The following is a 26,301-nucleotide window of genomic DNA, read 5'->3' on the forward strand; positions in this document are numbered from 1 at the left end:
CTGGCCGCTTCGGCTACTTCCGCCGCTCGCTTCGGCTACTTCCGGCCGCCGCCGGCGCTCCGCCGCCTCCTACCTAATCAAGCCCGGGCCGCCCGCCCCGCCCCGCCCCGGCTCCGCCCCTCACCCCGCCCGCCCGCCCGCCCACGAGGTGTCCCTCCCCCCTGCCCGAGCCTGGCTCCAAATAGCGTCGGCTATTTCCGGACCGTAGAAGAAATCGGGAGCGGCTGCTTCGGCTGATTCCGGAAACACCCGAAGCGAGGATTTCACCGGCTTCCCAGGCTATCGTAACTTTTCGGAAACTAGCTCCTCAACGTTCGGGTGTTTCCGTAGGTCCGCGCGTTCCTCTGCGCCCAGCCCCCCCACCCCAAGGGTTCGGCTTCTTCCGACAATTCAAACCGTCCCAGTCTTTGGCTGCTCCAGCAGATTTCCCCCGCTCTTCTCCGCTGACCCTATCGAGCTACTTCTGACAATCAATCCTAACCGTGCGGAACTTCTGCACTTTCTGTAGATTTCCAGCACTCGCTCTCGGACCCAGCCAGAGGATTAAATCCGATGCCAAGGTTCGGCTCTTTCCGGACACTGCATTCACTCGCTCCTCCCCGGCCGCAGAACTTCGGCTCCTTCCGCCACCACTTCGGGAAGGCCTCACTCCCGGGAGACAGCTTCGGTTTTTTCCGGCGGCGCTTCGGCTCCTTCCGGCTTCGGGAAGAGAAAAGGGAGGGAGGACAGAAGCGAGGTTGGTCAGGAGAAGGGATACAGAAAAAGGGCGGAGTCCCGGCTCTCTGCACCTGGCTCTCCGGGTGGGGAGAGTGGAGGAAAAGAAGGACCGATCTCGCGGAGGGCCTCAGAAGGTTGCGCGAGACAAAAGCTGCCAGCGAGGTGAAGGGTGCGCGCGGCCGCTGCGGAGGTTGCCAGCGCGGCTTTGTGCGCCTGCGCAGGTGGAAGAGGAGGGGAGCGAGATGGCCTTCTGCGCCTGCGTAGAGATCAGTCTGAGGCGAGGTTTCTCACTGTTCCGGGAGGCAAGTGGGTTCCAGAGCCCCTAGCACGCGTGCGCGAGGCTTTCCCTTCCTCCGAGAAGGGTACCGAACTCCAGGCCGTTAAGCAAAGCCGCTCGCTCCTGGTTGCTGTGGCAACCGCGTCAGCGCACTTGCCCCCTTCCGCAGCGCAGGCGCAGCAGGCAACGTAGGGGGCACTTCCGGAAAGCAGTAATCTAGCACTACCGCCTCCTGGCGGGCGGACGCAGGAGCCTCCGCCCGGATGTGCAGTTTCCCCCTTCTGCGGTCGCTCCTGCCAGCGGTCGTTGAGTCCACGTCTCCTGCCCCAGCGCCTCTAGTCGAGATAGGCCCGCGGGTGGTGTTGACGCCTCCCTTCCCGAGCTCTGCCCCTCCAAGTTCCCTGGGGCACAGCTGCTTCTGCTCCTCCCGGCCCTCCCTCCGGGGGTGCTAATTACACCCTGTCTCCCCAGCCTCCGGGTTCCTGCCTGACCGCCCGCTCCTCGCTCCTCGGAGCTCCCCGGAGCCCCCGTCACGGTCTCCGAGGCAACGGCCACCCCCTCCAAGAAGAGACCGGGCCTCCTTTATTCCAAATTGTATCTTCTCTCTTTAATTTAAATTCTCTGAATAATTCTTTCTCACGTAGACTCGGGGCAGTCCGGGATGCGGATGGGGAGCTCCTGGCAGAGTGGGCCAGCCTCTCCTCGGGGCTGAGGGTTGACACGGGGTATGTACAGGGCCCGGCCCCGCAGAGAGTCTCGGAGTCCTCCCACCCCCTCCCCCACGAGGAAGGGCCCGGTGAGGGCAGGACGGTGCAGCTCACGGGGGAGGAGTGCCCACGTTCAGGAAAGCGCAGACACCCACCCCCTGGGCAGTAGCTCTTGGGAGACTGGCTAACTGGAACTCCTCCCCAGGGGATGCAGAGGAAGGGGAGGATGCTAGGAACGTGAGAGGCAAGGAGGGAGTCAGATCTATACACAAGGGACCCGGGGCAGGAGTGGGGATCTGCAGGACGAGGGGAGGCGAACGCAGAAACACGCCGCCCACCCCCCAGGCCCTGTGGAGGAGCACACCACTCATGCACACGCTTGCCACTGCCACGAGGGGCAGAGGAGGGAGGGACGTGGGGGCCGAAGGGCGTGTCCCGGGCCAGGTGGGGCAGAATCACCGCTTGAAGCGGTAGGTGATGGGAAGCAGCAGCTTGCTCTTCTTGAGGGCCTGCACCTTCTTAAGGGTTTCGTCGTCCAGGGCCAGGAAGCAGCGGCGCGAGTACTCGAGCAGGCGCTCCTTGGAGGGGTCGAACTCGCCCACCTCAGCCAGCTTCTCGGGGGCTACGATGAGAAGCTCTGCGATGGGTGTGGTCAGCGCCACCGTGTTGCGATCTACTCGGTGGTGCTCGAAGGCCCGAGACATGCTCTTCAGCTTCTGGAAGGTGCCCAGGATCTTCTTGTATCGGCACAGGACACCGTCTGCATCCTTTACTGCAGGGCCGGGCCGGGGCACAGAGACAGACATGAGAGGGACAGAGGCGGACACAGGAGGCAGATGGGGCAAGGGCAGATGGGGAGCCCAATACAGGAAGAACTGCAGAACAAAATGGGAATCAGGATGAGGAGCAGCTGGGAGCCGTGGTGAGACAGTGGCGCCAGGGGAAAAGGAGGAGCCTTCTCCCCTCCCCATGTTACTGATGAGGAGCCTGAGGCTCAGGGCAGGGTGACCCCAGGAGGCAAAGCCGGTGAGGAGGGACCGCAGAGCAGGACCCCACGGGCAGGCAGGGACGACCAGGCTAGGGGAGAAGGGAGGGCCTCGTGGGGCATCACAGCAGGCCCCTCCCCCCATCCCTGCTCCTTGCTCACCCCGCTGCCTCTCCCGGGCCTTGGGCTTCCCGAAGCGCCTCCGGCCAGCACTTCCCTTCTGCTTCTGCCTCTTCCTCTCCACGGCACTGCCTTCTTCAGATGCTCCGCTGAGCGAGGAGGCCGCAGACTCAGGGTCTGAGGCCTCACCCCCAGCCCCACCCCGGCCATCCCCTTCAGCCCGCCTGGGCCCAGGCTTCACCCGGCAGTGGTCCTCTGGAGAGAGGTAGAGAGAGAGGGACACATACACGTGAACTTCCAGAACAGGGGAGAGGAGGCAGGAAGTCCATCTGCAAGGTGGAGACAGATGTCACACCACACACAGATCCACAGGAGAGGGGGGGGGGCCTCAACCAGGGCTGGAATCCCCAAAGAGACAGTGCATATAGACGTTGCAGTCTCCACCAAGACGGCTGAGTACGGTGCAGGTGGTTGGATTTGGGGGCAGAGATCTTGAGTGGGGCATGGGTTCATGCTCCTCTGACTCCAACTTGACAGCAAGAAGTCTGGAGGAGGAGCTGAGAGGACCAAGACAGGACCTCAGGAGAGTCTCTGTGGGACCTCCAGAAGAGTAGACTCTAGAAATCCAAGAAGCAAGACCCTGGTTGGGGAAGAGGTTTCAGACCCTGAGAGAAATCCCAGGCTCTGAGTCTAGTGCGCTGGGAAAGTCAGGCACCCACCTTCACCTGGACAGTGTGAGCATCTGAGGCTCTGATGCAGGGGCCACCACCACAAGGTGGGCTGGGGGGACATCCGGTATTGGGGTTCTCACCAAGAAAATTCAGAGGCCCTTGGGCCAAACATCCTGGATAGGTTCCCATCAGCAACCCAGGCCACAGGGAGTTCCAAACCAGAGAGATCCTCAATAACACAGGTGTTGGGGGGGGGGGGGAGGGACCAGACCCCTTGCCCAAAGTGTCAGGTGTGAATCACAGGGGAATACGGGGTCCTGCGAGGAAGCCAGTCAGGAGCTGAACATCATGAGGAAAGGAACAGAAGGTGTACTCTCCAAAAATTGGAGCTAAATTTTGGGAAAGGAAAGCCCTGACTATCTGGGGCAAGGGATGGCCACAGGGTCTTGCCCATCAGCAGAAGCAGGAATCAAGCATGAAGGAAGCTGGGCTTGGGGTCCTGGAGACCACCATGAAGTAAGAAGGAGATAACGATGCCAGGTCCCCACTGGGCCACCAAAAGGAAGGGTGTAGGTGAGGAGGGTCCCATATCCCCAGGAAGGGCCGGAGCTGGGTGTCAGGGCCTGGGTATGGGCCAAGGGACTAGATCATCAGGCGCCTCACCTGCATCCATGCGGGCAGATGAGATAAACTTGTCCAGCTGACAACGCAAGAAATCCCTCTCTTCCTCCAGGTCCTCGATGCGTTTCTGTAGCCAGGAGTTCCTTTCCAGGGCCATATGCAGCTGGGCCCTGACCCCATTCATCAGGGCCACAGTCGGGGACGCGGCTTCCGGAGGCTCTAGGGACAGCGGGGAGGCTTGGTCACACCCCAGGCCTCAAGGGCCCTGCACCCCAGCTGCCTGGGGTCCCTCCGAGCCTGCCCCCCAGCTCACCCTCGAAGTTTCCCCGAGAGGGGCTCAGACTGTAAAAGATCTGTGGGTCTAGGTGGGGCGTCTCATCGAAGGGGATGGAGATCTCGAAGGCCTCATCGTCTTTCTTCACTGGAGGGGAGAGGCCAGGGGTCACCCCAGGGAAGGCCCCAGGCGCCTCGGACCAGCCCCCAACCACAGCAGCCCTGGGGAGGAAAGGGCAGGGATGGGTAGGGCAGCAGTGGGGCCAGGGTCGGGGCAGGGTCCCAGCTTCCTCACGTGTCCTCCTCCGGCTGTTTCGGTCATTCATGGCGCGACCTCCGGCGGACCCGGGCAGCTAAGCGCCTCAGGGGCACTGGACAGAAACGGCAGCCACAGATGGAGGGACATCCCGCGGGAGGTGGGGCCCAACTCCTTAGGGCTGGGGAAATGGGGGTGCTGAAGGCTGGGACTCCTGGGTCTGAGGGAGGAGGGGACCCATACCCTCAGGACCGAGCGGGGACACCCGGGGTTTCAAACTCCAGGGCTCCCAGGGAATGAGGGGGCTGGGGACCCAGACCCCGGGCTACTGAGGGAAGGAGTGGGTTCCCCGCGGGGTCGACAGAGCGGACACATCCTGGCCCGAATGGGTCGGACCCTCATCACGGGTCACCTCCGGACCAAAAGAGGCGAGAGGTGCGGGGGGGAGGAGACCGTGCCCCAACTTCCAGGCATAGGGTGGGGGTCCGGCCCACGCGAGCGCCTTCCCACGCCCCTCCCCCGCACTCGTGTGGGCGAACAGGGCCCCTCCCCCGTGGTGGAGGGGGCGGGGCGCGTGCGCAGTGCGGGGGAAGGTCACGCGTGGGGATGCGCCCCCGCCCCCGCCCTTTGTCCCCCGGGTGGGAGGGGGAGCGATGTTGCCAGGGGGTCCCAGCGGGAGATGCGCTAGGCCGCGGGTGCTGATGTGGCCACCATCCCCCCGCCCGCAGGTGCCCGGGGTCGGAGGGGCCAGGCCCCGCGCTCACCCACCCGCGCGCGGAATCCGGCCAGGGGACCGACGGCGGCGGCGCCCATGCCCGGCGCCGGGGAGCGTCTGCAAAGTGTCGCGGGGAGTGGAGGGAAGCGCCCACCCGCCGCGGGCGGGGCGGCAGAGGCCCCGAGTGTAGGGGCGGGGTGGCGAGTCGGAGGGGCGGGCAGGGACGCCGGCGCTCGCTCGGTCCGCGGGTCGTTGCGCTTCTGCGGGAGTCTCCGGCCCCAGGTGAGGCCCGCCGTTTGCGGCAAAGGCCCGGGCTGCACTTGCGCGACGGCCCCTTGTCGCGCTACCCCGCCCTCCGCGAAGCCTGAGCAGGGAACGTCAAGAAACTCCCAATTCCTGGAGAGCAGCAGGCTCCGGGGGTCCCCGGAGTGGATGGCGACGCACGGAGTGGGGCCCGGGAAAGGGAAGGAGACAACCAGGAAAGTTGAATTGCCGGGAGAATCCTTTTAAACGAAACCCTGGGAACTGGCCATATGGATCCCCGCAACCCGCCACTTCTCCCACCGTGTGTGCACCACCATTACAGCCCGACCACACGGTTCCCAGGCCGGGAGGAGGGGGGCGGGGATCTGGAACACCACCACCACTAGCCCTGTGGTAGTGATTACGAGCTGGTTTTGGAACATTCCCACCCAATCTTGGCCGCTCCTCCCCCAAACCCCACTCAGCTTACTCACCTGCAAAGTGGGGAGATTATGATCCCTTTTAGGTTCGTTGTGAGGATGTACTGCTATGGTGCTGGCAAAACGCTCAGCCCAGCGCCTGGCCATAGTCTAGGCCCAACAGCGGGGCGCTGTTAGTGTTATTTGAGGTCAGACAGTGGGAGGCTCTTTCCATCTCTGGGGAGTGGAGATGGCTAATTTATTCTTCCACCCAAAAAGAGGTCGGAAGAAGAAATGAGGCCCAGCACAGTGCCTGGCACAAAACAGACGCGCAAAGAAAATTCATTAAGAAGGCAGATGTTTATTCGGCTCCCAGCCTCTCCTCCCAGTCACCAGTTGCTACTGGACTTTTCATTTCCTTTTTCTTTCTTTTTTTTTTTTTTTTTTTTTTTTTTTGCTACTGGAATTTTGGCCAGCTCTATGAGAGCAGGGCTGTAACCTTGCAGAAGGAGAATTTAAAGGTCTGCACCATTTAGAAAGCTGTGGCCACACTCCTCTCCTACCTGCTTCACATCATAGATAAACTGTAGCCTGGGTCAAAACGTCCAGGGGGAGTTACCTGCCCTAGATAGGTATTTTGCAAACTACAGGTTCATGGGCAGGGAATTCAATATAGTAGAATGGAATTAGCAAAAAGGAAAAAAGTTAATTGCATGTGGCAGAGATTTAAGTACTGCTGAACTTTTGTTGCACATATATTTTGTGTATGTTTACTGGGTTGCCATATAAAATGTGTTTCTTACAGGAGATCCTAGCTTTAAGGAAAAAAAAGGTTTAACAACACTCTACCTAGATGACACCCTTTGTGAGGGGTCAAGCTAGGACTGATCCCAGTGCAGAAGGCCAACCTTCCCATCCCCAGCCAGCCAAGCCAAGCACTGTGCGGATGCACTTGGGATGACCCAGGTGAAATGCTCAGCCCAGCACCTGGCCACAGGCGGCGCTCAAGATCCAGGGCGCTGTTAGTGTTATTTGAGGTCAGGCAGTGGGAAGCTCTTTCCCTCTCCGGAGAGTAGACATGGCCGATTTGTTCTTCTGCCCAAGAAGAGGTGGGCCAGGCACTTGCTGAGTCTCCCTGCTGGGCAGCAGGCAGGCCAAACCGCTGTGCCCAAAAACAAATCTCAAGTGCTCAAAATGGGAAAGGTGTTTATTGGGTGTCCAGTCTCAAGTCCTGGCTGGGGGGTGCAAGGCAGGTCTGGGGCCCCTTCCCCCAGCATCAACAAGGGGGCGTCAGGAAGCTGGTGCAGATGCTTGATGGCTCCCAACCACGATTTTCAGGCTGGAGGATTTTCACACATAGCACTGTCTCCTGGGCACCTGGTCAGGCTCAGCCTGAGGCTCCACCCTAGGAAGGTAAGGTCTCCTTTCCACCTTTATCTCCAAAGTATCCAAAGGCTACTCAGGGGCTCCTCCTTCAGGCAGGGCTTGGCCTTTGCAGGAAGTGTGTCTGTGTCTGTGTCCAGGGCTGCAACTCAGCCTTCCGCACTGGCCACGTGTCTGAGGGCCACAAGAGTCCGGGCTCCCCCCAGAACCCCATGGCACCTGGGGTACCCGGCAGCCCGGCTCATGGATGCTTCCACCGAGTGTGCTTCTGCAGGGTGTTCTGCTCCATAAATCGGCGCGGGCAGTGTGGGCACTGAAACGGGCGCTCCCCCGAGTGGACCCGGCTGTGCTGGGCCAGCTCACCGGCCTCACGGAAGCGTCGAGGGCAGAGCGGGCAGCCATGGGGTCGCCCGCCACCAGCCCGGTGAATGGAGTGGTGCCGAGCCAGGTGGCTGGCCCGCTTGAATGCCTTCCCACAGGTGTCACACTCGAAGGGCTTCACCTCCGAGTGGGTGATGCTGTGTCGCTGCAGGTATGACATGTACTCGAAGACCCGGGAGCACACGGGGCAGCTGTAGCACTTTTTCTGAGCTGAAGCCCCATCTGCCCCGGGCTCTCTCTCAGACTCCTGGTCCACCAGCACGGTGTACGGGATGCCCTGGGTGTCAATAAGCAGGTAGTGGTTGGGCCTCGGAGGGGAGGAAGGCTGGGGAGGTCCTGTGGAGGAGGAAGGTCCGGGCTCTGGGGACCTGCCTGTCCGAGAAGGAGCGGCCTCCATGGCCTCTGCGGAGGGAAGCGCCAGGGGCTGCGGGCAGGGGGGCGACGGCAACACCAGCATCCGGAGGGGTGGCTGAGGCCTGGGGGACGGGAGAGAGGATGAGATAACACAGACGAGGGAAGCTCAGGGGCACCAGCTCCGTTCCTTCACCTTCTGTGTGCCCTGCCCAGAACGTCTGCACCCCCCAACCTCCGTCACTTCTCCAGTCCTTCTGCCCTGGACTCTACCACCTTCTGTGAACCTTCTACCGTCTCCGTCGCAGGAAAGCCTCTTCTGTCCTGTTCCATCACCCACTGTAAACACAGGCACAAGCAGGTCCTCGTTCTAACTTCCCTAGTCGTACCCTCCTCCGGTCACTAGGTGCCCCTCTACTCTGGCCACCAGCAGGGCTTCTCTACTACCCCCCACCCCCCACCCCGTAGACCGGCAGGTCTCTCCTTCTCTACGCTCCTGACCCAGGTCTGGGTGTTAGCCCATCCTATCACTCCGCCCAGGAGTGTTTTCTACCCATTCTGTATTCGCCTAAGCTCTAAGGCCCCCAGGTCCTGACCCACCGTCCAACAACCTCCCTGGACACCCCTGAGCCCCCCTTCCTAGCTCGGCTACCGGCAGATTCTCTCCAGTCCCCGCCCCCCCCCTGCCCCCCCCCCCCCCCCCCCGGTTCTCTCTAGATCCCAGCGCTCTCTAGGGCTCCACCCCCCGACCCGCGGCCCGGCCTCCGAGCCTTTCTCGGAGAGCTCGCGGCCGTGCCCTCCCGAGCCCCCGCGGCGGCCCCGCCCCGTTCGGCGCACAGGTCCCCGCTCCTGGCCCCGCCCCTCTCCGAGGCCCGCTCCCTGCTCCCTCCCGCCTCCCGGCCCCCGTACCCGGTGCAGCAGCCTCTCGGGTCCGGGCGACTCCGGAACGGCCCCGGGCTACCCCCGTGGTCGCAAGTGATGGCGGGGCGGGCGCCTCTGGGTGTCCCCCGGGAGCTGGTAGCACCGGTAACAGGAGAGAGGACCGGGGCCCAGAGAAGAGGGTCCAGGGGAGGAAGGTGGGGGCGGGGCGCCTGGGCCTTCGGGAAACGGATCCGGCCAGAAACACACGCCGAGAGGAAGGTTCCCGGGTGCTAACGGTCCGGGCCGCCCCCTCCCACCCTGCCGCCCACCCGCCGCCCCTCCACACACACACACGCAAATAAAAGCCCTAAAGTGGAGTGTGGAATGTTTATTGAGTAAGGGGTGAGGGTTGTGGGTGGGAAGGAGGATATACAGAAACGAGCCAGACCGCGCCGTGCTCTTTTGTCAAATCTTCCGCGCAGACAACCGTTCACCGCCTCGGAGGAGCGGAAGCCCAAGCCTCAGAGAGGTCGCGTCACTTGCAGAGGCTCACACAGCACAGCTGGGCCGGAACCCAGCTCAGAGGCTGGTTCCCAGGCCCAGGGAGGGGCAACGACTTGGTCTACATCACACAGCTAGACAGGAAGGTAAGGAAGGAACGGTGTTTCTCCCCTTGGACAGATGGAGAAACTGAGGCCCAGGGTAAGGCAGTAACCTCAGAGAGGCAGGGAGCGTGTGTGGGAGCGACGCTGTGTGGCTCGCGAGGCCCGGGGGCCCGGGTCGGGGCCTCAGTGCAGGCGCACGTGCTGCGCCAGCTCCGCGGCGTCCTGGAAGCGGCGCGGGCACAGCGGGCAGGTGTGCGGCGGGCCTGCGCGCGCGCGGTGCGTGGCGCGGTGCCGCGACAGGTGGCTGGAGCGCTTGAAGGCCTTGCCACAGGCGCCACACGTGAAGGGCTTGAGGTCCGAGTGCGACACGCGGTGGCTCTGCAGCCGCAGAGGGCTGGCAAAGACACGAGCGCACTCCGGGCAGCTGTAGCCCTTGCGCGGGCCGGGTTCTCCCGGCGCCGCCTCGCGCTGGGGCGGGCCCCGGGGCTCCTCCTCCAGCTGCACCGTGTAAGTGTAGGGGACCCCGTTGGCGTCGATGAGCAGGTGGCGGCCGAGCCGCGGGGGTCGGGGCCCTGCCGCCGAGGATGGAGTGGAGGAAGGGCCTTCCGTCTTGGGGAAAGGGGGAGCCTTGGGGGGCGGTGGGTCCATGGCCTCTGGGGAGGAGGACCGAGGGTGGGGCGGCCGAGGCGGCAGCAGCAGCATCTGGGGTGTCAGCTGGGAGCAGTGGAGGGGAGAGAAATTAAAATCGCCGCTTCCTGGAGGAAGTGTCCCCATTATTACTGCTTGTCATGCCCTCTGCACCACTGACCTACCTCTCCTGCAAAACAGAAACCGACTCTAGGCCAGACCGCGTGTTCCATCAAGCCGCTTCCAGGACACCTCCAACTGGGCCGGGCACATCCCTGCCTCTCTCCTCCTGCTGCTTCCTCTCAGCCCCCGAGCCGCACCAGAGGCCTCCATCCCGCCCCTTGCCTTCCCCGCAACTCCCCCACAGCCTGCCGGTCTCCAAGTCGGCCTCCTGTCTTCACACCTCCGTGGCCTCTTTTATTTCTAACGGGTCCTCCCTCCTCTTCCCAGGCCCAGGTGGGGGCACCAGGGTCCCTGGAAGGCCTGCCCACCTCTGGACACGCCCGTGGCCTCGCTTCGCTCCCTTTCTTGGTGCGGGTCCAGAACGCCACTAACACAGTTCCCCGCTTTCCACTCTGGGCTTCTCTACGGTCCTGCACTTAACCCTGCACGTAATCCCCCCCACCCCCAAGTCTCAACGCCCTCACCCCTGCCTAACCCATTGTCTGCAGTTCGTGTACACATCCCTAGGACGCCTCGACCGCCTGCCTCCTGTGCGCCCCACACCCTGAGCCCTCCTACCATCTAACCCCCCCACCCCCACGCCCCATCCTTGTTTGTTCCGTCTTTACCCTTCAGGGCCTCCTCCTACTCCCCGCTGCTCTGACCTGGGCCCCCGAGCCCCCTTCCCCCTCCTCTCCGTGAGCATCTGGCACCTCTGTTACTACATCCCTGCAGCCCGCTCCTCTGCAGCCCCAGCGCCCAGGCCCTCCGTCCCCCTCGTCGCCGCACCCTCGGGGCCCCTCTCTCCCTCCGGTCCCCCCGCCCCGGGCTCCTTCCCGGCCGCGCCCCACCCCCACTCCACCCCACCCCCGGCGCGCCTGCCCCTCCCCCAGCCTCGCGCCGTCCCGGAGCCAGGCTCCTCCCTCCGTCCCGGCCCCCGTACCCGATGCGGCGGCCTCTCGGGACCGGAGGAGCGGGCCGAGGTCCCGGGCGGCCCGGGCTTCCCCTCGCGAGTGCCGGCGGCGGCGGGACCGAGACTTCCGGGAGCTCCGGGCCGGCGGCGCCGGGGACGCGGGCGCGGGGGGCGCGGGCGCGGGGGCGCGAGGGGCGGCGGCGTCGCTGGAAAAGGGCACCCTCCGGAAACGCGCACACCGCAACGAAGGTTCCGCTGGCCGTGAGCCGGCGGCTCCCACGGCCCGCTTGCCGTGAGCCCCGCGGCTGCGGGCGGAGGGCGCGGGCTCCACGGAGACAGCCCCGCCCCTGCCCCGGCTCCCCTCCGCACCCGACAGGAACTGTCCGGCTGCTGCGACAGAGATCAACTCATAAACCGTCTAGGCGGTCTGTCTTTGCCCGATGTCCCTGAAGGAAGGGGCGCGCCCAGGTCTGTCCTGTTGCCACTGGGCCGTCCCGCCTGCGCCCCCGGCCCGGTGATGCAGGAAGTGGAAGGAGGGGGTTTCTGTCCATCGGGTAAACGGGGAGACCGAGGTCCAGAGGCCAGCCATCAGAATGTGCCACAAGCCACTACTCTCCCACCCAGCAAATGGGGGAAACCGAGGCCCACAGAAGACCAGATGTCACCAGTGACAGAGATGAGGAGCTGGGGCATTCCCCACTGGGCAGATGGGGAAACCGAGCGCCAGAAGGCCAGAAGTTGCTGAATGTGGAGTTGGAGAAAGGTGGCTCTTCGCGTCAAGTTGAAGGGAAGTTGAGGATTGATGGCGCCTGAACAAAGCGTGGTGCCAAGGGGGAAACCAAGGCCGGGCGGCAGGGCCCCGGTGCATGTGCACTTCGCCACGGAGAGGGGCCAGGCAGCACAGGCCGCATCTGGAGCTTCATGTGGTGGCACGATAGCCGCATGTGGGGCACCCACAGCTCGTCCTACAGTTATGCAGGGAATTGTCAAAGAGCAGGGAAGCGGTGCGGGAGGCAGGGGACAGCAGCAGCAGGGCGGGGTAGGGCACAGTGGAGAAAGGGGTGTTATTGCTGTGCCCAGCCCCAGGACCTGAAGGAGGTGGGAAGCAGGCAGAGCTATCAAAAAAGAAATTCCTGACCTTCGCGCTGCCCAATGGGACAGACACTAGCCGAGTGGAGCTACTGTGCCCTTGGTGTGGCCATTGTGGCTGAAGACCTGAATTTTAAATGGTATTTCTCTCAATTTAAATCTAAATAACCACACGTGGCTAGTGGCTGCCTAGCATGGGGCAGCCCCTGAGCCACCCTCAACCAGTTGGAAACTGGAGACCAGAGGGCCAGAAAGGACTCACAGTAGTATTCGGTTTGGACCACGTGCTACTTTTCAGTGTTTTACTGGGGGCAACATTTAAGAAGCCAGCAAACGTACACACAAATTCATAATTCCAGGCACACTTGGAAAAAAAAAAAATGTCTAGGTGTGGCAATAAGCTGGAACTAAGAAAGTATTCTTCAGAAAACCTTCCAGAAACCCCCAAATGCCCCAACATTTGTGATATTAGGTTAAAATTAAAGCCCCTCGGGGCGCCTGGGTGGCGCAGTCGGTTAAGTGTCCGACTTCAGCCAGGTCGCGATCTCGCGGTCCGGGAGTTCGAGCCCCGCGTCGGGCTCTGGGCTGATGGCTCGGAGCCTGGGGCCTGTTTCCGATTCTGTGTCTCCCTCTCTCTCTCTGCCCCTCCCCCGTTCATGCTCTGTCTCTCTCTGTCCCAAAAATAAATAAATGTTGAAAAAAAAATTAAAAAAATAAATAAATAAAATAAAATTAAAGACCCTCTAGAGCTGTGCTGTCCAAAACAGCAGCCACTTGCGACACATAGCTTTTGGAGGCTTGACAAGTGTCCGGGCTGAATTGAGGTGTGCTGTAAATAAATGCAAGGCATCCAACAAATTCTGAAGACCTAATTCCAAAAGAAAAGATTATCAACTCTTGCACAAATGACTTTTATGTTGATTGCATTTGGACATGAGAATACTTTGGACATACTGGTTTAAGTAAGGTATGTTATTAAAATTGATCTCACCGGTTTCGTTTCACGATTTTTAACGTGGCTCACATTCTGTTTCTACGGGACAGCGCTGTCCTGGAGATTCTTCCCCTTGTGATTTCACAAGGAGCCAGGCAGTAGGGACAGTGGAGACCCTGAACTGAGGGCATGCCTGGTTCAAAGGGCAACGACACTGTCTATCTACACCAGGGTTTCTCAACACTACTGATATTTGGGGGCTGGATCATCCTTTGGTGTCAGGGGCTGTCTTCTGCATTGCAGGCCAACATGCCTGGCCTCTGCCCTCCAGAAGCCAGTGGCCCCCTCCCTCATTCCCACCCCCCTCTTGTGAGGGCAGACATGCCACATGTCCCCCAGGGCAACACTGATTCTGGTCTACACAGACAACCACCCAATGAGTCTCCTGCCCAGATCGCCTTTCTGAGTTTTAGACCTATATAGTACCTGCGTCCATGAGAACCGCACCACCCCACCCCACGCCCATCCCTGGAAATGACAATGACCAACATTTCCTGAGCCAGGACTGCGGCGCTGGCCTTTGCTAAGTGTACTGCATCCTCGGAGCAGACCTACGAGGTAGGGGTTGTGAAGATGCCTTTCACAGATGGGGTAACTGAAGCTGGGCAAGATCATGTGATTGGCCTGGGTTCATACTGTCCTCGGGACAGTTCCTGCTTCTGCCTGACTCCACCAGTCAGAGCTCATGACCATTGTCTGCAAGGAGTTCACACCTCCCCACCACCACCACCACTACAGCACTGCAAACCAGTTTGCCCCCTGCTTACAGTGAAAGCCCCCCAGCCACCCTCTGCCTCCTCCAGCACCCTCTTTTTATGGCAATAGTGCAACAATATATAGTCTTTAAACCTACAGAATCATGTCATTCCCTGACTAAGGCCCCCCTCACTGCACTCAGAAAACCCAGAAACCCATCAAGCACAGTGCAGCCCCAGCCTCTCCCATGTCCAGGACCTTTGTTTGCTGCTCTTTCTCTCTGGAGTGTTATTTTTAGCCCCGCACGAGGATGGACCCTTTCTGGTCTCTGCTCAGATATTTCTTCATGGAAGCTTTGCTGTGTTTGAGGTCAAACTTGTGTGACCACATCCCTCACGCTGGCATCTGAGGCCCTTCATGAAGTGGCCCAGCCGCCTCACCTCACCCTCCAGAGCTCCAACCGCACACAGCACCTCGCAGCCCTCCGACCAGACCCCGAGCTTTTGTGGCTCCAGGTGCAAAGGCTCATGTGTTTTCTTGACCTAGAACTCTTCCCCTTCCCTCTGCTGGCAGCCTCCTCCTCGGTCTTCCAGAATCCTGTGTGTCCTGACCTCCTATACGCCCTGCTTGTCAGCTCCAGGAGACTTCTTATACCTCGTCTGCTCAGGACCTTCCCTGGTTCCACCCGGCATTCCAGGCCTCTCCCCATGTGCCCCAGCCACCCTGACCAGTCGGCTGCACCGAACCATTCTTGGTCCACGCTTCACATTTTGGAACGTTGTGTCTCTGCTCGTGCTGACTGTCTGGCATTTTCACCCCCCTTCTGTTAGCAAGTAAATCCCTGGCGCTCAGCAATCTCTCCCACTTCATCTGCAACCGATTCCTCGCGTCCCCAAACTTCCATTCACTCAGCACATATGGGGCCTTGCTAAATCCTCTTAGTAATCTGGTCAGGCAGGCCCTCCACTGAGCCTCACGAAGGGCAAGAGGCTTGCATCGGGTCTCCAGCCCAAGTGACAGAGCCAGCACTCACACCCGGTGTCCAGTATCCCCACTTCCCTCCCCAGCCTGCAGTCTGAGCCCTGCCTCCTGCAGGAACTGTTCCTGGACCAATCTCTTCTCAACGTCTACCATCCATTCCACATTATCTTGCATTCCCTCGCGACAAGCCCTTCTCCCCTTTAGGAATAAAGTCACTGCCGAGCCTGTGCCTCTGGGCCAATTTGGGTCTTAGCAATTCACTCACCAGGCTTCCTGCCCTCCTCTCTGCACCCCATCCCAGGTCCCCACACCCTCCCTCACAAGGCTTCTCAATCTCCAAGGCCCACTGCCCTTGGGGCAACTCTGTCCCACGCCCCAAGACCATTATGTCGCCCAAACCCTCACCGCTCCATTGGGCAGGATCCTAACAATGCCACATCTCCTGCCCCGACCCACTGCTCCGAGCCTTGGCCCAGCCATCCTACCCTGGTGTAGTCAACAGTGTGGGCTGCAACGATGAGTTCCAGGATGCTTCCAACCTCCCAAGCAGAGGGAGGTGTGCCTAAGAAAGCTCTCTGGCCAAGAACTCACACCCACAAAGGAAATGTTCCTACACCATTTGGGTTCCAGCCCCACCCCAGAAACTTAAGAAGACTCAAAATTCACACTGATTTGAGTCTGTCTCGGCAGGCCCCATGAGTTGCCACAAATAAGTAATGGAGCAGTACGTGCTGCCTTTGAACGGTACCTCACACTTGTAGCTCGCCTATGAGACTTCCATCCCATTTACAGATTGGGAAACTGAGTTCCTGAGCGGGACAGTGATCGATCCCAGGCGACAAAGCGGGGTTGTGGCGGAGTCCGGGATCCAACAAGAGGCTCCCGCCTGTCACCCCTGACCAGAGCTGGCGGGGGGCCACAAGCCATTCCGTATTTCAGGAATTTGGAAACTGAGGCTCAGGTCACACAGCAAGCCTCTACCATCTGTACCAAAAACAAGAGGTGCTATGGAGCCTCCGTGGCCTCTCCACCGTCCCGGAAGTTCCTTCCGGCCTAGTCGTCCCGGACGTACGGGGCGGCTGCCGGGCATCCTTCACACTCGCGGACAGAGCCGGCAGAGCCGGGCGAGCGAGCGCGACGCCGCCCGAGTGGATGCGCGACGAAGGCTTTGACGCGCCGTGGCTCCTCGGGTGCGCGCAGCTCTGGAAGAGCCGGATCACGCTGGCGGGGCCTGGGCTGTGGCTTGGGGGGCTCCTCCCTGCGTTCGCGTAGGGCGCACCCCGGCGGTCCGAGAGGGTCCGAGGCCGCCGGGGGCGCAGGAAGAGGAGAGAACCCGCTGAGCGGCGGGGGCCACCCCGAGGAGAGCCGGGGCAGGCCGACCTCCGGGCGCCGAACCTGGGGCAGGACGGACGGAGTTCGGAGAGTTCTCCCTTCGCAACTCACCGCCTCTGAGCCTGTGCGGCCCCGCGGCCCCGGGCCCGGCGCCCCGAGCCCGGCCGCGCGCCAGCCGGTGCCCCACAGGTTCCTCTGCACCGCCCGGCGCCCCGGACGGCGGGACGAGCTCCGGGGGCCGCCCCAAAACTGCCCGCCGCGCGGGGGGGGTGGGTAGGTGGGTGGGGGACGCGCCGGCAGCGCCGGGCCCGCTCCCGCCGCCATGTGGCCGGATGGCGCCCCGGAAATCCGCCCCGACCGGAAATGATCTCCCCAAACAACGGTTCCGGCGGCGCAGTGGGAAACGGCCTGAGAAAAGGGGTGTTAGTGTCTCTGTTGCCGCACAGCGAAGACCGAGGGCCGGAATTATTCATGCCCCGCGGCGGCTGAGGAAACCCAGGCCTTGACACTTAACACCTCACACGGCAAGAAAATAGTATTCCCCCTGTGCAGCTGGTAAAACCAAGGCCGGAGAGAGGTCGTCACTGGCCCTGGGTCACACGCTACTCAAGGCCAGTTAGGGTAATGCCAGCTCCTCCATAGGTCTGGGGCGCTGGAGGCAAACGACCCCCAGATCTAGAGCACACCTGAACTCTGGGCCTCCACCCGCACAGCCAGCAGGGAAGCCCTTCCCGGAGGAATACTCCCGGATCTGCTGGGCCGCTTCCTGGGAAGGTGGGCAGAGGGGGCCTGTAGTCCCACCCCAGCTGGGTGAGTCAGTGCTGGCAGAGGTTGCTGGAGCGCTTGAAGGTCCTTACACAGGGGCCACACACTTAGGGCCAGAATTCAGAGTGGGAGACATGTGCTGGTGGCACGGAGTGCGTTCTTACAGGTTTGCAAGCACACCAGAACCCTGGGGGGACTCGGCCCATCTCCCTTTGCATCCTGAGCTGCTTCCTACAGCCACAAGACGTGGGGAGTACCTCATGGAAGTCAATAAGTAAAGCACTCCTTGGGTGTGGGGGCACACGTGAGGACAGAATAGGTGACCCACTTGCTCTGGTTTGGGATGGGTCCCAGGCCTTTCCCAGTTTCAAAACTGAGAGGAAGAAACAAAGACCAAGACAATAAAATAGATGTCCTAACAGACTTGGCAAAACATTACCATCTGGTTGAGGACAGGGAGTAGAGAATTCATTGGTGACTTACAGAGGGATTATTGAAGCCAGAGAGTGAACTCCCCTGTCATAAATTGCACCCGGTACAGAGTGAAAACCCAGGGTCCCTCCCTCTTGGGTGAGGCCTATGGGAAAAAGAAGATCATTCATCACCTTACGAGGTGAAAGCATCTTTTTCATTATTTCTCCTGCTTTCACTACCTATAGACGGCCAGCACACCTCAAGGTTGGAGATCATTCGGTTTGGGATAGAACAACTCAGAAAAAGATGCTGCCTTTTCTATTAGAGATGCCAGAGCCAAGCTCTGCAACTGATATCTCTCAAGCTGGATGTGGAAGAGCTGGGGAAAGATTCCCGGCACACTGCTCACTGAAGACATCAGTTTTAAGAAACAATCATCCAAACTAAAAGGCAGCCTATGGAATGGGAGAAAGATATTTGCAAATGACATATTTGGTAAAAGGTTAGTATCCAAAATCTATAAAGAATGTATCAAACTCAACACCCAAAAAACAGATAATCCAGTGAAGAAATGGGCAGAAGACATGAATAGGCACTTTTCCAAAGAAGACATCCAGATGGCTAACAACACATGAAAGATGCTCAACATCACGCATCATCAAGGAAATACAAATCAAAACCACACTGAGATACCACCTCACACCTGTCAGAATGACTAAAATTAACAACTCAGGAAACAACAGGTGTTGGCAAGGATGCAGAGAGAGGGAACCCTCTAACACTATTGGTGGGAATGCAAATTGGTGCAGCTACTCTGGAAAACAGTATGGATGTCCCTCAAAAAATTAAAAATAGAGCTACCCTATGACCTGGCAACTGCACTACTAGGTAATTACCCAAAGAACACAAAAATACAGATGTGAAGGGGCACATGCACCCCAATATTTATAGCAGCATTATCAACAATACCCAAGCTATGGGGAGAGTCCGTATACCCACTGATGGAGGACGAGAAAAGATTTGGTGTGTATATATATATATGCATATATATATATATATGCATATGTATACATACATACATATATACACACAACAGAATATTACTCAGCCATCAAAAAAAAAAAAGTGAGGGGCACCTTGATGGCTCAACTGGCTAAGCATCCGGCTCTTGATTTCAGCTCAAGTCATGATCTCATGGTTCATGAGATCAAGCCCCACTTGGGCTCTGTACTATCAGCCCAGAGCTCGCTTGGGATTCTCTCTCCCTCTCTCTGTCCCTCTCCGGCTCGTGCTCTTTCTCTCAAAATAAACATTAAAAAAAAAAATTGAAATCTTGCCATTTGCAATGACGTGACTGGAGCTAGAGTGTATTATGCCAAGTGAAATAACTCAGAGAAAGACAAATACCATATGACTTCACTCATATGTGGAATTTAAGAAACAATACAGATGAGCATATGAGAGGGGTGGGGAGAAGAGAAAGGGAAACAAACCACAAGAGACTCTTAACAATAGGGAACAAACTGAGGGTTGATGGTGTGGGGGGGGGGAATGGGTTAGACGGGTGATGGGCATTAAGGAGGGCACTTGTTGGGATAAGCACTGGGTGTTGTATGTAAGTGATGAATCACTAAATTCTACTCCTGAAACCAAGATTGCACTGTATGTTCACTGACTGGGATTTAATTAAAAATTTGAAGATAAAGGCATCAGTTTTCTGTCCCTGTCGATATAGAGACTCAGCTTCCCCTAATGCACCAGGATGTGCTGAGCCTGCTCCCTAGTAGTCCTGAACCACCAGCGGCAGAAGGAACACTTATAGGAAGCCTGATTACTTGAAGGCCTTGCCACGAGCCTCACAGATGAAGTTCCAGACACCCAAGAGGGAGAGGCCATGAGCCTGGAGACAGAGAGCATTCTTGAAAGCCTGCAGGCACTTAGGATAGCTGAAAACCAGGTGGGAGTCAGCTCCCTTACTTCCAGGCTGTCATCAGGCTTCTCCACTCCCACTGTGTATATGTAGGTGTATAGTATGCCCTTCTGGTCACTGAACAGGTACTGGCCTTGACTCAGAGCAGGGAACGAGCCTGAAAGCCTAGAGAGGGGAGAAGGGTGTGGAGGAGGAGGGGGAGGGGGAGGAGGAGGGGGAGGGGGCGGAGGAGGAGGAGGAGGGGCAAACTCAGGGGACGGGTACTGGTTGAGGACATAAGCCTCCGCGATGAAAACAAAGCCATGGGCATCACTGAATCCAGAGGAGAAACTAAAGGAGGAAAAACTTCATTAAGTGAAGGCACGGAGAATTAAGCTAAGGGTTGTGGTGACCAAAGACCTTCTCTGCATCCCCCCAATCTTGGCTTACCCATGTCATCCTCCATCCTCTAGTCCTTAAACCCCCCATCTTGACATGGGGCTGGGGGGTTTTCCGTGGCCCTATGTGCGCCAAACGCTAGGCTAACTGTACCACTTCTCCGCGCTGCCAGGACTCACACGGGCCTCCTGCATCTATCAACCGATTCCTACCGGTGTCCTTATGCTTCGGGGCCCCTGCTCCGGGGAAGGGAGAGGGGTGCTCCCAGGTTCTCGGGAGGCGGCCCAACTGAGTCTTTTAGGAGCAAGGAGCCATCGACTCAGACCGGAAAGGAGGGGAGCGGTGTTCACATGAAAACCGTCCGGGCGGAAACACACGCCCTCCAAGGAACGGTTCCAAACGCCTTTTGTTCGATCAATCGCTCACCAAATACTTGTCAAGTGTCTCTTTCCTGCCAGCTTCTGGGGATAAAAGTGAGCAAACCAGATCGAAGTAGCCCGTGCCTTCGTTCCCTTTAGAGGCGACAAATCTTATTTTTATCGGGCACCTGCTGCAGCAAGGCGCTCTCGTGGGCCTCGTGGGGGCGACAAAGACCAAAACATTGAACCTGTCACCGCCCGCCCCCTCGCCCCCCCAAGCGACCTAAGCACGTGGAAGCAGTTACGGATGACAGTCAGGACACTGAAAGCATCACTAATGAATCTTATGTAGGGGAGACTGGAATTTCAAAGGTCCTTTAGTGTCTCAAACTCAGCCCTACCGTTTTGCAGAGAATACTGAAGCCCAGAGAGGTTAAGTGAAATGTTGGTCACACAGCAAGTGGACGCCAGAGCTGGGATGGCAACTCAAAAGTTTGGAGTCCATACAATTTCTCATCCCATTATGTTCATTATAGGGAAATTGTTTCATGGCCCCTGAGAGGTACAAGGGGTGAAACTAGAAAGTTCAGATTGTAAATGGGTGCTTCCTCCGGGAAAGAATTCCCTGAGTGTGACGCAGAGAGGTGGATCCTGGCCAAATACATGCCAGCTGTGGGTGTTGGCAAGGAAAAACCAGAAGGCGGGACCTAGACTCCATGCTAAGTGTTTTGAAGGATTAAGCATTCCATCATGATTTTGTGGCAAACTTCAGATTTTAATCAAGCAGTTTAGCAATGATAGGATCCCAATTGAGTCTCCAAACAATCAGACTCCAAGTCTCTCCGGGTGAATCTGAGAAGCATTGTGTGACAGCATTGGCCATATGGTGACTCCGTTTCCCCCTTTGTCATGTAGAGGCCACCATTCTTTGTTGTTGTTGTTTTAATACATATAAGACATAAATTACACAAAGTACACAAGCCTTAAGGTTACAGATCAGTGGATTTTTACATGTATTCATAGCAGTATAACCAGCAACCCAGAGAGAGCTCCCCAAAATGCTTCCTATCAGCCATTAATCCCCAGGGAGGGTAACCACTTTTTGTTTCTTTTCTTTTGTAAATGTGTATTTTTGAGAGAGAGAAGGGGAGGGCAGAAAGACAGGGACACACAGAATCCAAAGCAGACTGTCTCTGAGCTGTCCCCACAGAGCCCAATGCAAGGCTCAAACTCACAAGCCATGAGATCATGACCTGAGTCAAAGTTGGTCACCCAACCAAATGAGCCACCCAGACGCCTCCACTTTTTCTGATTTCAATTCCCAAAGACTGCGTTGGCCTGTTTTTAAACCTCATATAAACAGGGGTACGTGGGTAGTTTGGTCGGTTGAGCATCTGACTCTTCATTTTGGCTCAGGTCATGATCCCAGGGTCGTGAGATCAAGCCCTGAGTCAGGCTCCATAATGATCGTGGGACCTGCTTAAGATTCTCTCTCCCTCTCCTGCCTCTCCCCTGCTTGCACATGTTTTCTCTATAACTTAATTTTTTTTAACACTTATTTATTTTTTTTAATTTTTTTTTCAACGTTTATTTATTTTTAGGACAGAGAGAGACAGAGCATGAACGGGGGAGGGGCAGAGAGAGAGGGAGACACAGAATCGGAAGCAGGCTCCAGGCTCTGAGCCATCAGCCCAGAGCCCGACACGGGGCTCGAACTCACGGACCGCGAGATCGTGACCTGGCTGAAGTCGGACGCTTAACCGAATGCGCCACCCAGGCGCCCCTACACTTATTTATTTTTGAGAGACAGAGAGAGATAGAGCACAAGCAGGGAAGGAGTAGAGACAGAGGGAGACACAGAATCCAAAGCAGGCTCCAGGCCCTAGGCTGTCAGCACAGAGCCCTACGCGGGGCTCAAACTCACAGACCGCGAGATCATGACCTGAGCTGAAGTCAGCTACTTAACCAACTGAGCCACCCAGGTGCCCCTCTCTCTAGAATTTAAACCTCACGTAAATATAATTGTATTGTACCTTTTTGTGACTGATTCTTTCACTCATCAATATCTCAGCCACACTGTTGTTGTTTCAATAGTCCCCCCCACCACCACCAATGTTGTGTAAGTTCTGCTATATGGCTATCCCACGATTTCCTTTTTTTTTCTTTTTAAATATATATATATATATTTTTTTGTTTGTTTTGTTTTGTTTTGTTTTGAGACGGAGACAGAGTGTGAATGGGGGAGGGGCAGAGAGACAGGGAGACACAGAATCCGAAGCAGGCTCCGGGCTCTGAGCTGTCGGCATGGAGCCCGATGCGGGGCTCGAACTCACAAACCATGAGATCATGACCTGAGCTGAAGTCGGAAGGATGCCCAACCGACTGAGCCACCCAGGTGCCCCTCTTCTTTTTTCTCTTTAACTGTCAATGGACATTTGTTTTGGCCTATCATGAATAAAGCTCCTAAGAATACACCCACTCCTGCACGTGTCGTTTGGTGGATATAAGGACTTGTTTCTTCTGGTGTGTATCTGGGACCAGAAGTGTTGGGACCTGGAGTAAATGTACGCTTAGCATCAGTAGGTATTAATAGTCTTCTAAGTGGCTGCAGCAACTTACATTCCTGTCAGCAGCGTACGTGGGTTCCAGCTGCCTCACACCCTCCCCAACACTTGATACCGAAAGTCCTTTTAACCTCGGCCTAAGGGGTGGGAAGAGTGTCACATTTCATACTTTCCTGATGCCAAACGATGCTGAGCACTTCTGCCTGTGTTTACTGGTCACTTTCATAGCTTCTTCTCTGAAATGTCTTTTGAAATATTTGGCCCATTTTAAGTTGAGGGATCTCTCTCGATGGCCAGGAAGGAGGCCCAGAGGGTTGAAGAAACCAAGGTCTGGAAAAGCTGAACAATTTGTTCGTGTGACACAACATTCCTAGTCCAGCAGGCTGCCATCACAGAATACCAGACACCTGGTGGGAGAAATGTACTCACAGTCCTGGAGGTCTGCCAGCAGATTCAGTGTCCGCGGAGGGGCTCCCTCCAGATTCACAGAAGCACCTTCACACATGGAAGGGGTGGGGAAGCTCTCTGGAGTCTCTTTTATAAGATCACTAAACCCATTCATGAAGCCTCCACCCTCATGACCCAGTCAATTTCCAAAGGCCCCCTCTCCTAACACCATCGCATTGGGGATTAGGTTGCAATATGTTAAATGCGGACAGGGAGACACAAACATTCAGTCTATGGAAACAGTAAAGCAGGCACTTACACGCTAGGTCCTGAGTCTCTGATAGTCTCTGAATATGGCCAGATACTGCCCCATCTAAGTGTTCCCCAACTGAAGGCACTTACCAAGAATCTGGGAAGCAGATGTGCTCCAAAGGGCAAGAATGAAAAAGAAGCAGGACAGATGACAGTGGGTACTTCCAGAGCACTTGGACTTGCGTAGTTCAAGTCCAAGTGGGAGGTGCTGCAGGACTTGAAGGAAAAGTGTTTGGTAAACCCAAAGACACTAGAGCTTGATGAGGATGTCGGGAAACTGGAACCCTCAGATGCTGCTCGTGGGAATAAGAAGTGGTGTGTTTCCTCCAAAAGTTGAAGATGAAAGTTACCATATGACCCAGCAATTCCATTTGCAGATAAATCCTCAACAAACAAAACTGAAAACACAGGGGGGCACCTGGCTGGCTCTGTCGGTAGAGCATACAACTCTTGATCTCGGGGTTGTTGCGTTCGAGCCCGACTCTGAGTGTGGAGAGATTACTTAAAGATAAAATATTTTTTGTTCTTTTTTTAATTTTTTTTTCAACGTTTATTTATTTTTGGGACAGAGAGAGACAGAGCACGAACGGGGGAGGGGCAGAGAGAGAGGGAGACACAGAATCGGAAACAGGTTCCAGGCTCTGAGCCATCAGCCCAGAGCCGGACGCGGGGCTCCAACTCACAGACCGCGAGATCATGACCTGGCTGAAGTCGGACGCTTAACCGACTGTGCCACCCAGGCGCCCCCACAGAAGGGCTTTAAATGTCAAGCCAAGGAGCTGGGATTTTTGTCTGGACTCAAGAGAGCCATGCAAGGGGCTTGAGCTGAATGAGATCAGATCTGAGTTTCAGAAAGCTCTGCCAGACTGTGTTGGTGGGCTAGCGGAAACGGAGAGGCCAGAGAGGGGCCGACGCTGAAATCCAAACATGAGAAAGCATGAGGTCCGAGCTAGACAAGGGGTGGTAGACATAGAGAGATTTCAAGAGCGATTACACGAGGAGCCCTCAATTCTCATTTTTCCGATTCCATTGGCTGATTTTAGAGACTCTTAAGTTCACTTGTTAATTGAGAGAGAGAGAGAATACGGATGAATCCCAGGCAGGCTCCGCGCTGTCAGGGCAGAGCCAATCTCATGAACCACGAGGTCATGACCTGAGCCAAAACCAAGAGTCGGACTGAGCCACCCAGGCTGATGTCAACGTCCTCAAGAACTTCAGAGCTGCAGAGAGGAACTCGTCACGCGAGAACAATAACGGCATTAGCCCCTGCGTGTCCCACCATGTCCGTGCAAAGGCATTACTTGGCGCTTTCATACCTGGTTCTACTTGATTACCCTGCGAGGTAACGCATTACCATTCCCGCTTTACAGGACAGGAAACTGAGGCTGAGAGAGGGAGTTCACTGCTCAAGCGCACACTGGTAGTGACCTTCCCCCCTCCGCGTCCCGGCCCCCCCCCCGACGCCCTTAAGCCAAGGGTGTCAGTGGTTATAGCTTTGGTTCCGGCCTTCGGAGGCCGATCGCCTTCCCTCCACCACCGTGGCCCTTCCAGCCTCCGCCCGCCTCTCTATGGTGTTCCTCCAGCCCTTCTGCACACACGTTTCCCTCCCACCCTGGCTGCTCTCTACCCGTCGCCACTCTCTCTATGGTTCGCCCTCCCCGCAACGCTCCCCGTACCCACTTTCTCTAAATAACTCAATCCCGGCCGTCGGCTTCTAGCGCCCGTTGAAGACGAGCTGGGGCAGCCTCTCTGGTCCGGCCGGCGGGAAGCGGCGGCCACTGGGAGAGCGCCTCCAAGAAGGGCCCGGGGAAGGAGGGACCGTGACTTCCAGGGAGAGAACCTGGGAAGCCTGCGCGCCGTTCAGGCCCTTTGCGAAAATGCTCCGGCTGGAAACACGAAGCACAGAGGAAGGATCCGCTTTCCGCTTGCCCAGCCCTGAGGAACTGGGTATCCCAAGAAAGATCCCTGTCTCCAGATGAGCTTCCCGCCTCTTGTTTCATTTTTGTTCTGACGGCGCTGGAGACACGCAGGGAAATCGGGAAAACGCCCACCTCGTGACACAGACCAGGGAAAATGCGGCCAAGAATGGGGAAGGAAGTCGCTCAGACGTGGTCAGCCAGGACTCAAGTGGATCTCAAGCCCTTGCCCCTGAGTTTCCGGAATCTCTGTGGGTTTTCGCCCTTGAAATAGCTGAGGTAGAAAGTGACAGGAGGGCTCCTAAAAGGAGCAGTGCAGGGCCCTCACGGTCAGGGTCCTGTCCGGTTCCCAGCCTCATCTACCAGGATTCTCCTTCACACATGGCAGAGCTGATTTATTTTTCTCTTTCCTTTAAAAGTGGGTAAAAATCCGCCAAGTGGATTTACCGCAAAGCTAATGAAGCTGAGACCTGAAAGAAACTTGCTTATGATTTTCCCAAATTTGTCAACACAGCTAAAATAGTGATGAGTCTGCAATGAAGGTTTCTTAAGTTACCAATAATAAAATTTTGATCAACCACATCAAAGGAGAGATCAGAGGGGTGCCTGGGTGGCTCAGTTAAGCTCCTGACTCTTGACTTGGGCTCAGGTCATGATCTCCTGATTGGTGGGATAGAGCCCCACCTTGGGCTCTGTGCTGACAACACGGAGCCTGCTTGGGATTCTCTCTCTCCCTTTCTCTCTGCCTCTCCCCCCTCTCAAAAAAAATAAACATTTTAAAAAATGGATACAATATTTTTATGAATTTACTGTCTGACTCAGCTCTATAATCCTTTCCCCCTATATTCTTTGACTGGCTCTTTATATGACAACAGTTTTGTAATATTTTCTATCAAC

The 26,301-nt window shown here is 57.2% G+C and overlaps 3 protein-coding genes across 16 annotated transcripts; all 3 read right to left on the reverse strand.

Moving 5' to 3' along the window:
- Positions 1-1,575: 1,575 nt before the first annotated feature.
- Positions 1,576-6,328, reverse strand: CCDC106 (coiled-coil domain containing 106). Of its 9 annotated transcripts, none has more exons than XM_040465467.1 (6): positions 6,080-6,328; positions 4,667-4,742; positions 4,412-4,519; positions 4,141-4,317; positions 2,849-3,061; positions 1,576-2,473 (listed from the first exon to the last, which is right to left on the reverse strand). In XM_040465467.1, exons 2-6 carry the CDS (start codon positions 4,695-4,697, stop codon positions 2,157-2,159), a joined length of 846 nt encoding a protein of 281 aa, XP_040321401.1. In that variant the 5' UTR covers positions 4,698-4,742; positions 6,080-6,328; the 3' UTR covers positions 1,576-2,156. The 9 variants fall into 9 exon arrangements, with proteins under 9 accessions (XP_040321401.1, XP_040321399.1, XP_040321403.1 ...); XM_040465465.1 differs by having other exon boundaries at positions 4,667-4,808; XM_040465469.1 differs by lacking the exon at positions 6,080-6,328 and adding an exon at positions 5,396-5,653 and having other exon boundaries at positions 2,849-2,955; positions 4,141-4,315.
- A 136-nt stretch (positions 6,329-6,464) lies between these two features.
- Positions 6,465-25,261, reverse strand: ZNF581 (zinc finger protein 581). Of its 3 annotated transcripts, none has more exons than XM_040465472.1 (2): positions 25,169-25,261; positions 6,465-8,244 (listed from the first exon to the last, which is right to left on the reverse strand). In XM_040465472.1, the coding sequence occupies exon 2, from the start codon at positions 8,223-8,225 to the stop codon at positions 7,629-7,631; it is 597 nt and encodes a 198-aa protein (XP_040321406.1). In that variant the 5' UTR covers positions 8,226-8,244; positions 25,169-25,261; the 3' UTR covers positions 6,465-7,628. The 3 variants fall into 3 exon arrangements, with proteins under 3 accessions (XP_040321406.1, XP_040321405.1, XP_040321407.1); XM_040465471.1 differs by lacking the exon at positions 25,169-25,261 and adding an exon at positions 9,029-9,181; XM_040465473.1 differs by lacking the exon at positions 25,169-25,261 and adding an exon at positions 8,772-8,793.
- Positions 9,354-25,273, reverse strand: ZNF580 (zinc finger protein 580). Of its 4 annotated transcripts, none has more exons than XM_040465477.1 (2): positions 25,169-25,273; positions 9,354-10,299 (listed from the first exon to the last, which is right to left on the reverse strand). In XM_040465477.1, exon 2 carries the CDS (start codon positions 10,285-10,287, stop codon positions 9,769-9,771), a length of 519 nt encoding a protein of 172 aa, XP_040321411.1. In that variant the 5' UTR covers positions 10,288-10,299; positions 25,169-25,273; the 3' UTR covers positions 9,354-9,768. The 4 variants fall into 4 exon arrangements, with proteins under 4 accessions (XP_040321411.1, XP_040321409.1, XP_040321410.1 ...); XM_040465475.1 differs by lacking the exon at positions 25,169-25,273 and adding an exon at positions 11,318-11,470; XM_040465476.1 differs by lacking the exon at positions 25,169-25,273 and adding an exon at positions 11,088-11,204.
- Positions 25,274-26,301: the final 1,028 nt, after the last annotated feature.

This window comes from Herpailurus yagouaroundi, unplaced genomic scaffold (assembly GCF_014898765.1).
Source record: "Herpailurus yagouaroundi ecotype Mexico unplaced genomic scaffold, PumYag 557, whole genome shotgun sequence".
Classification (NCBI taxonomy): Eukaryota; Metazoa; Chordata; class Mammalia; order Carnivora; family Felidae; genus Herpailurus; species Herpailurus yagouaroundi.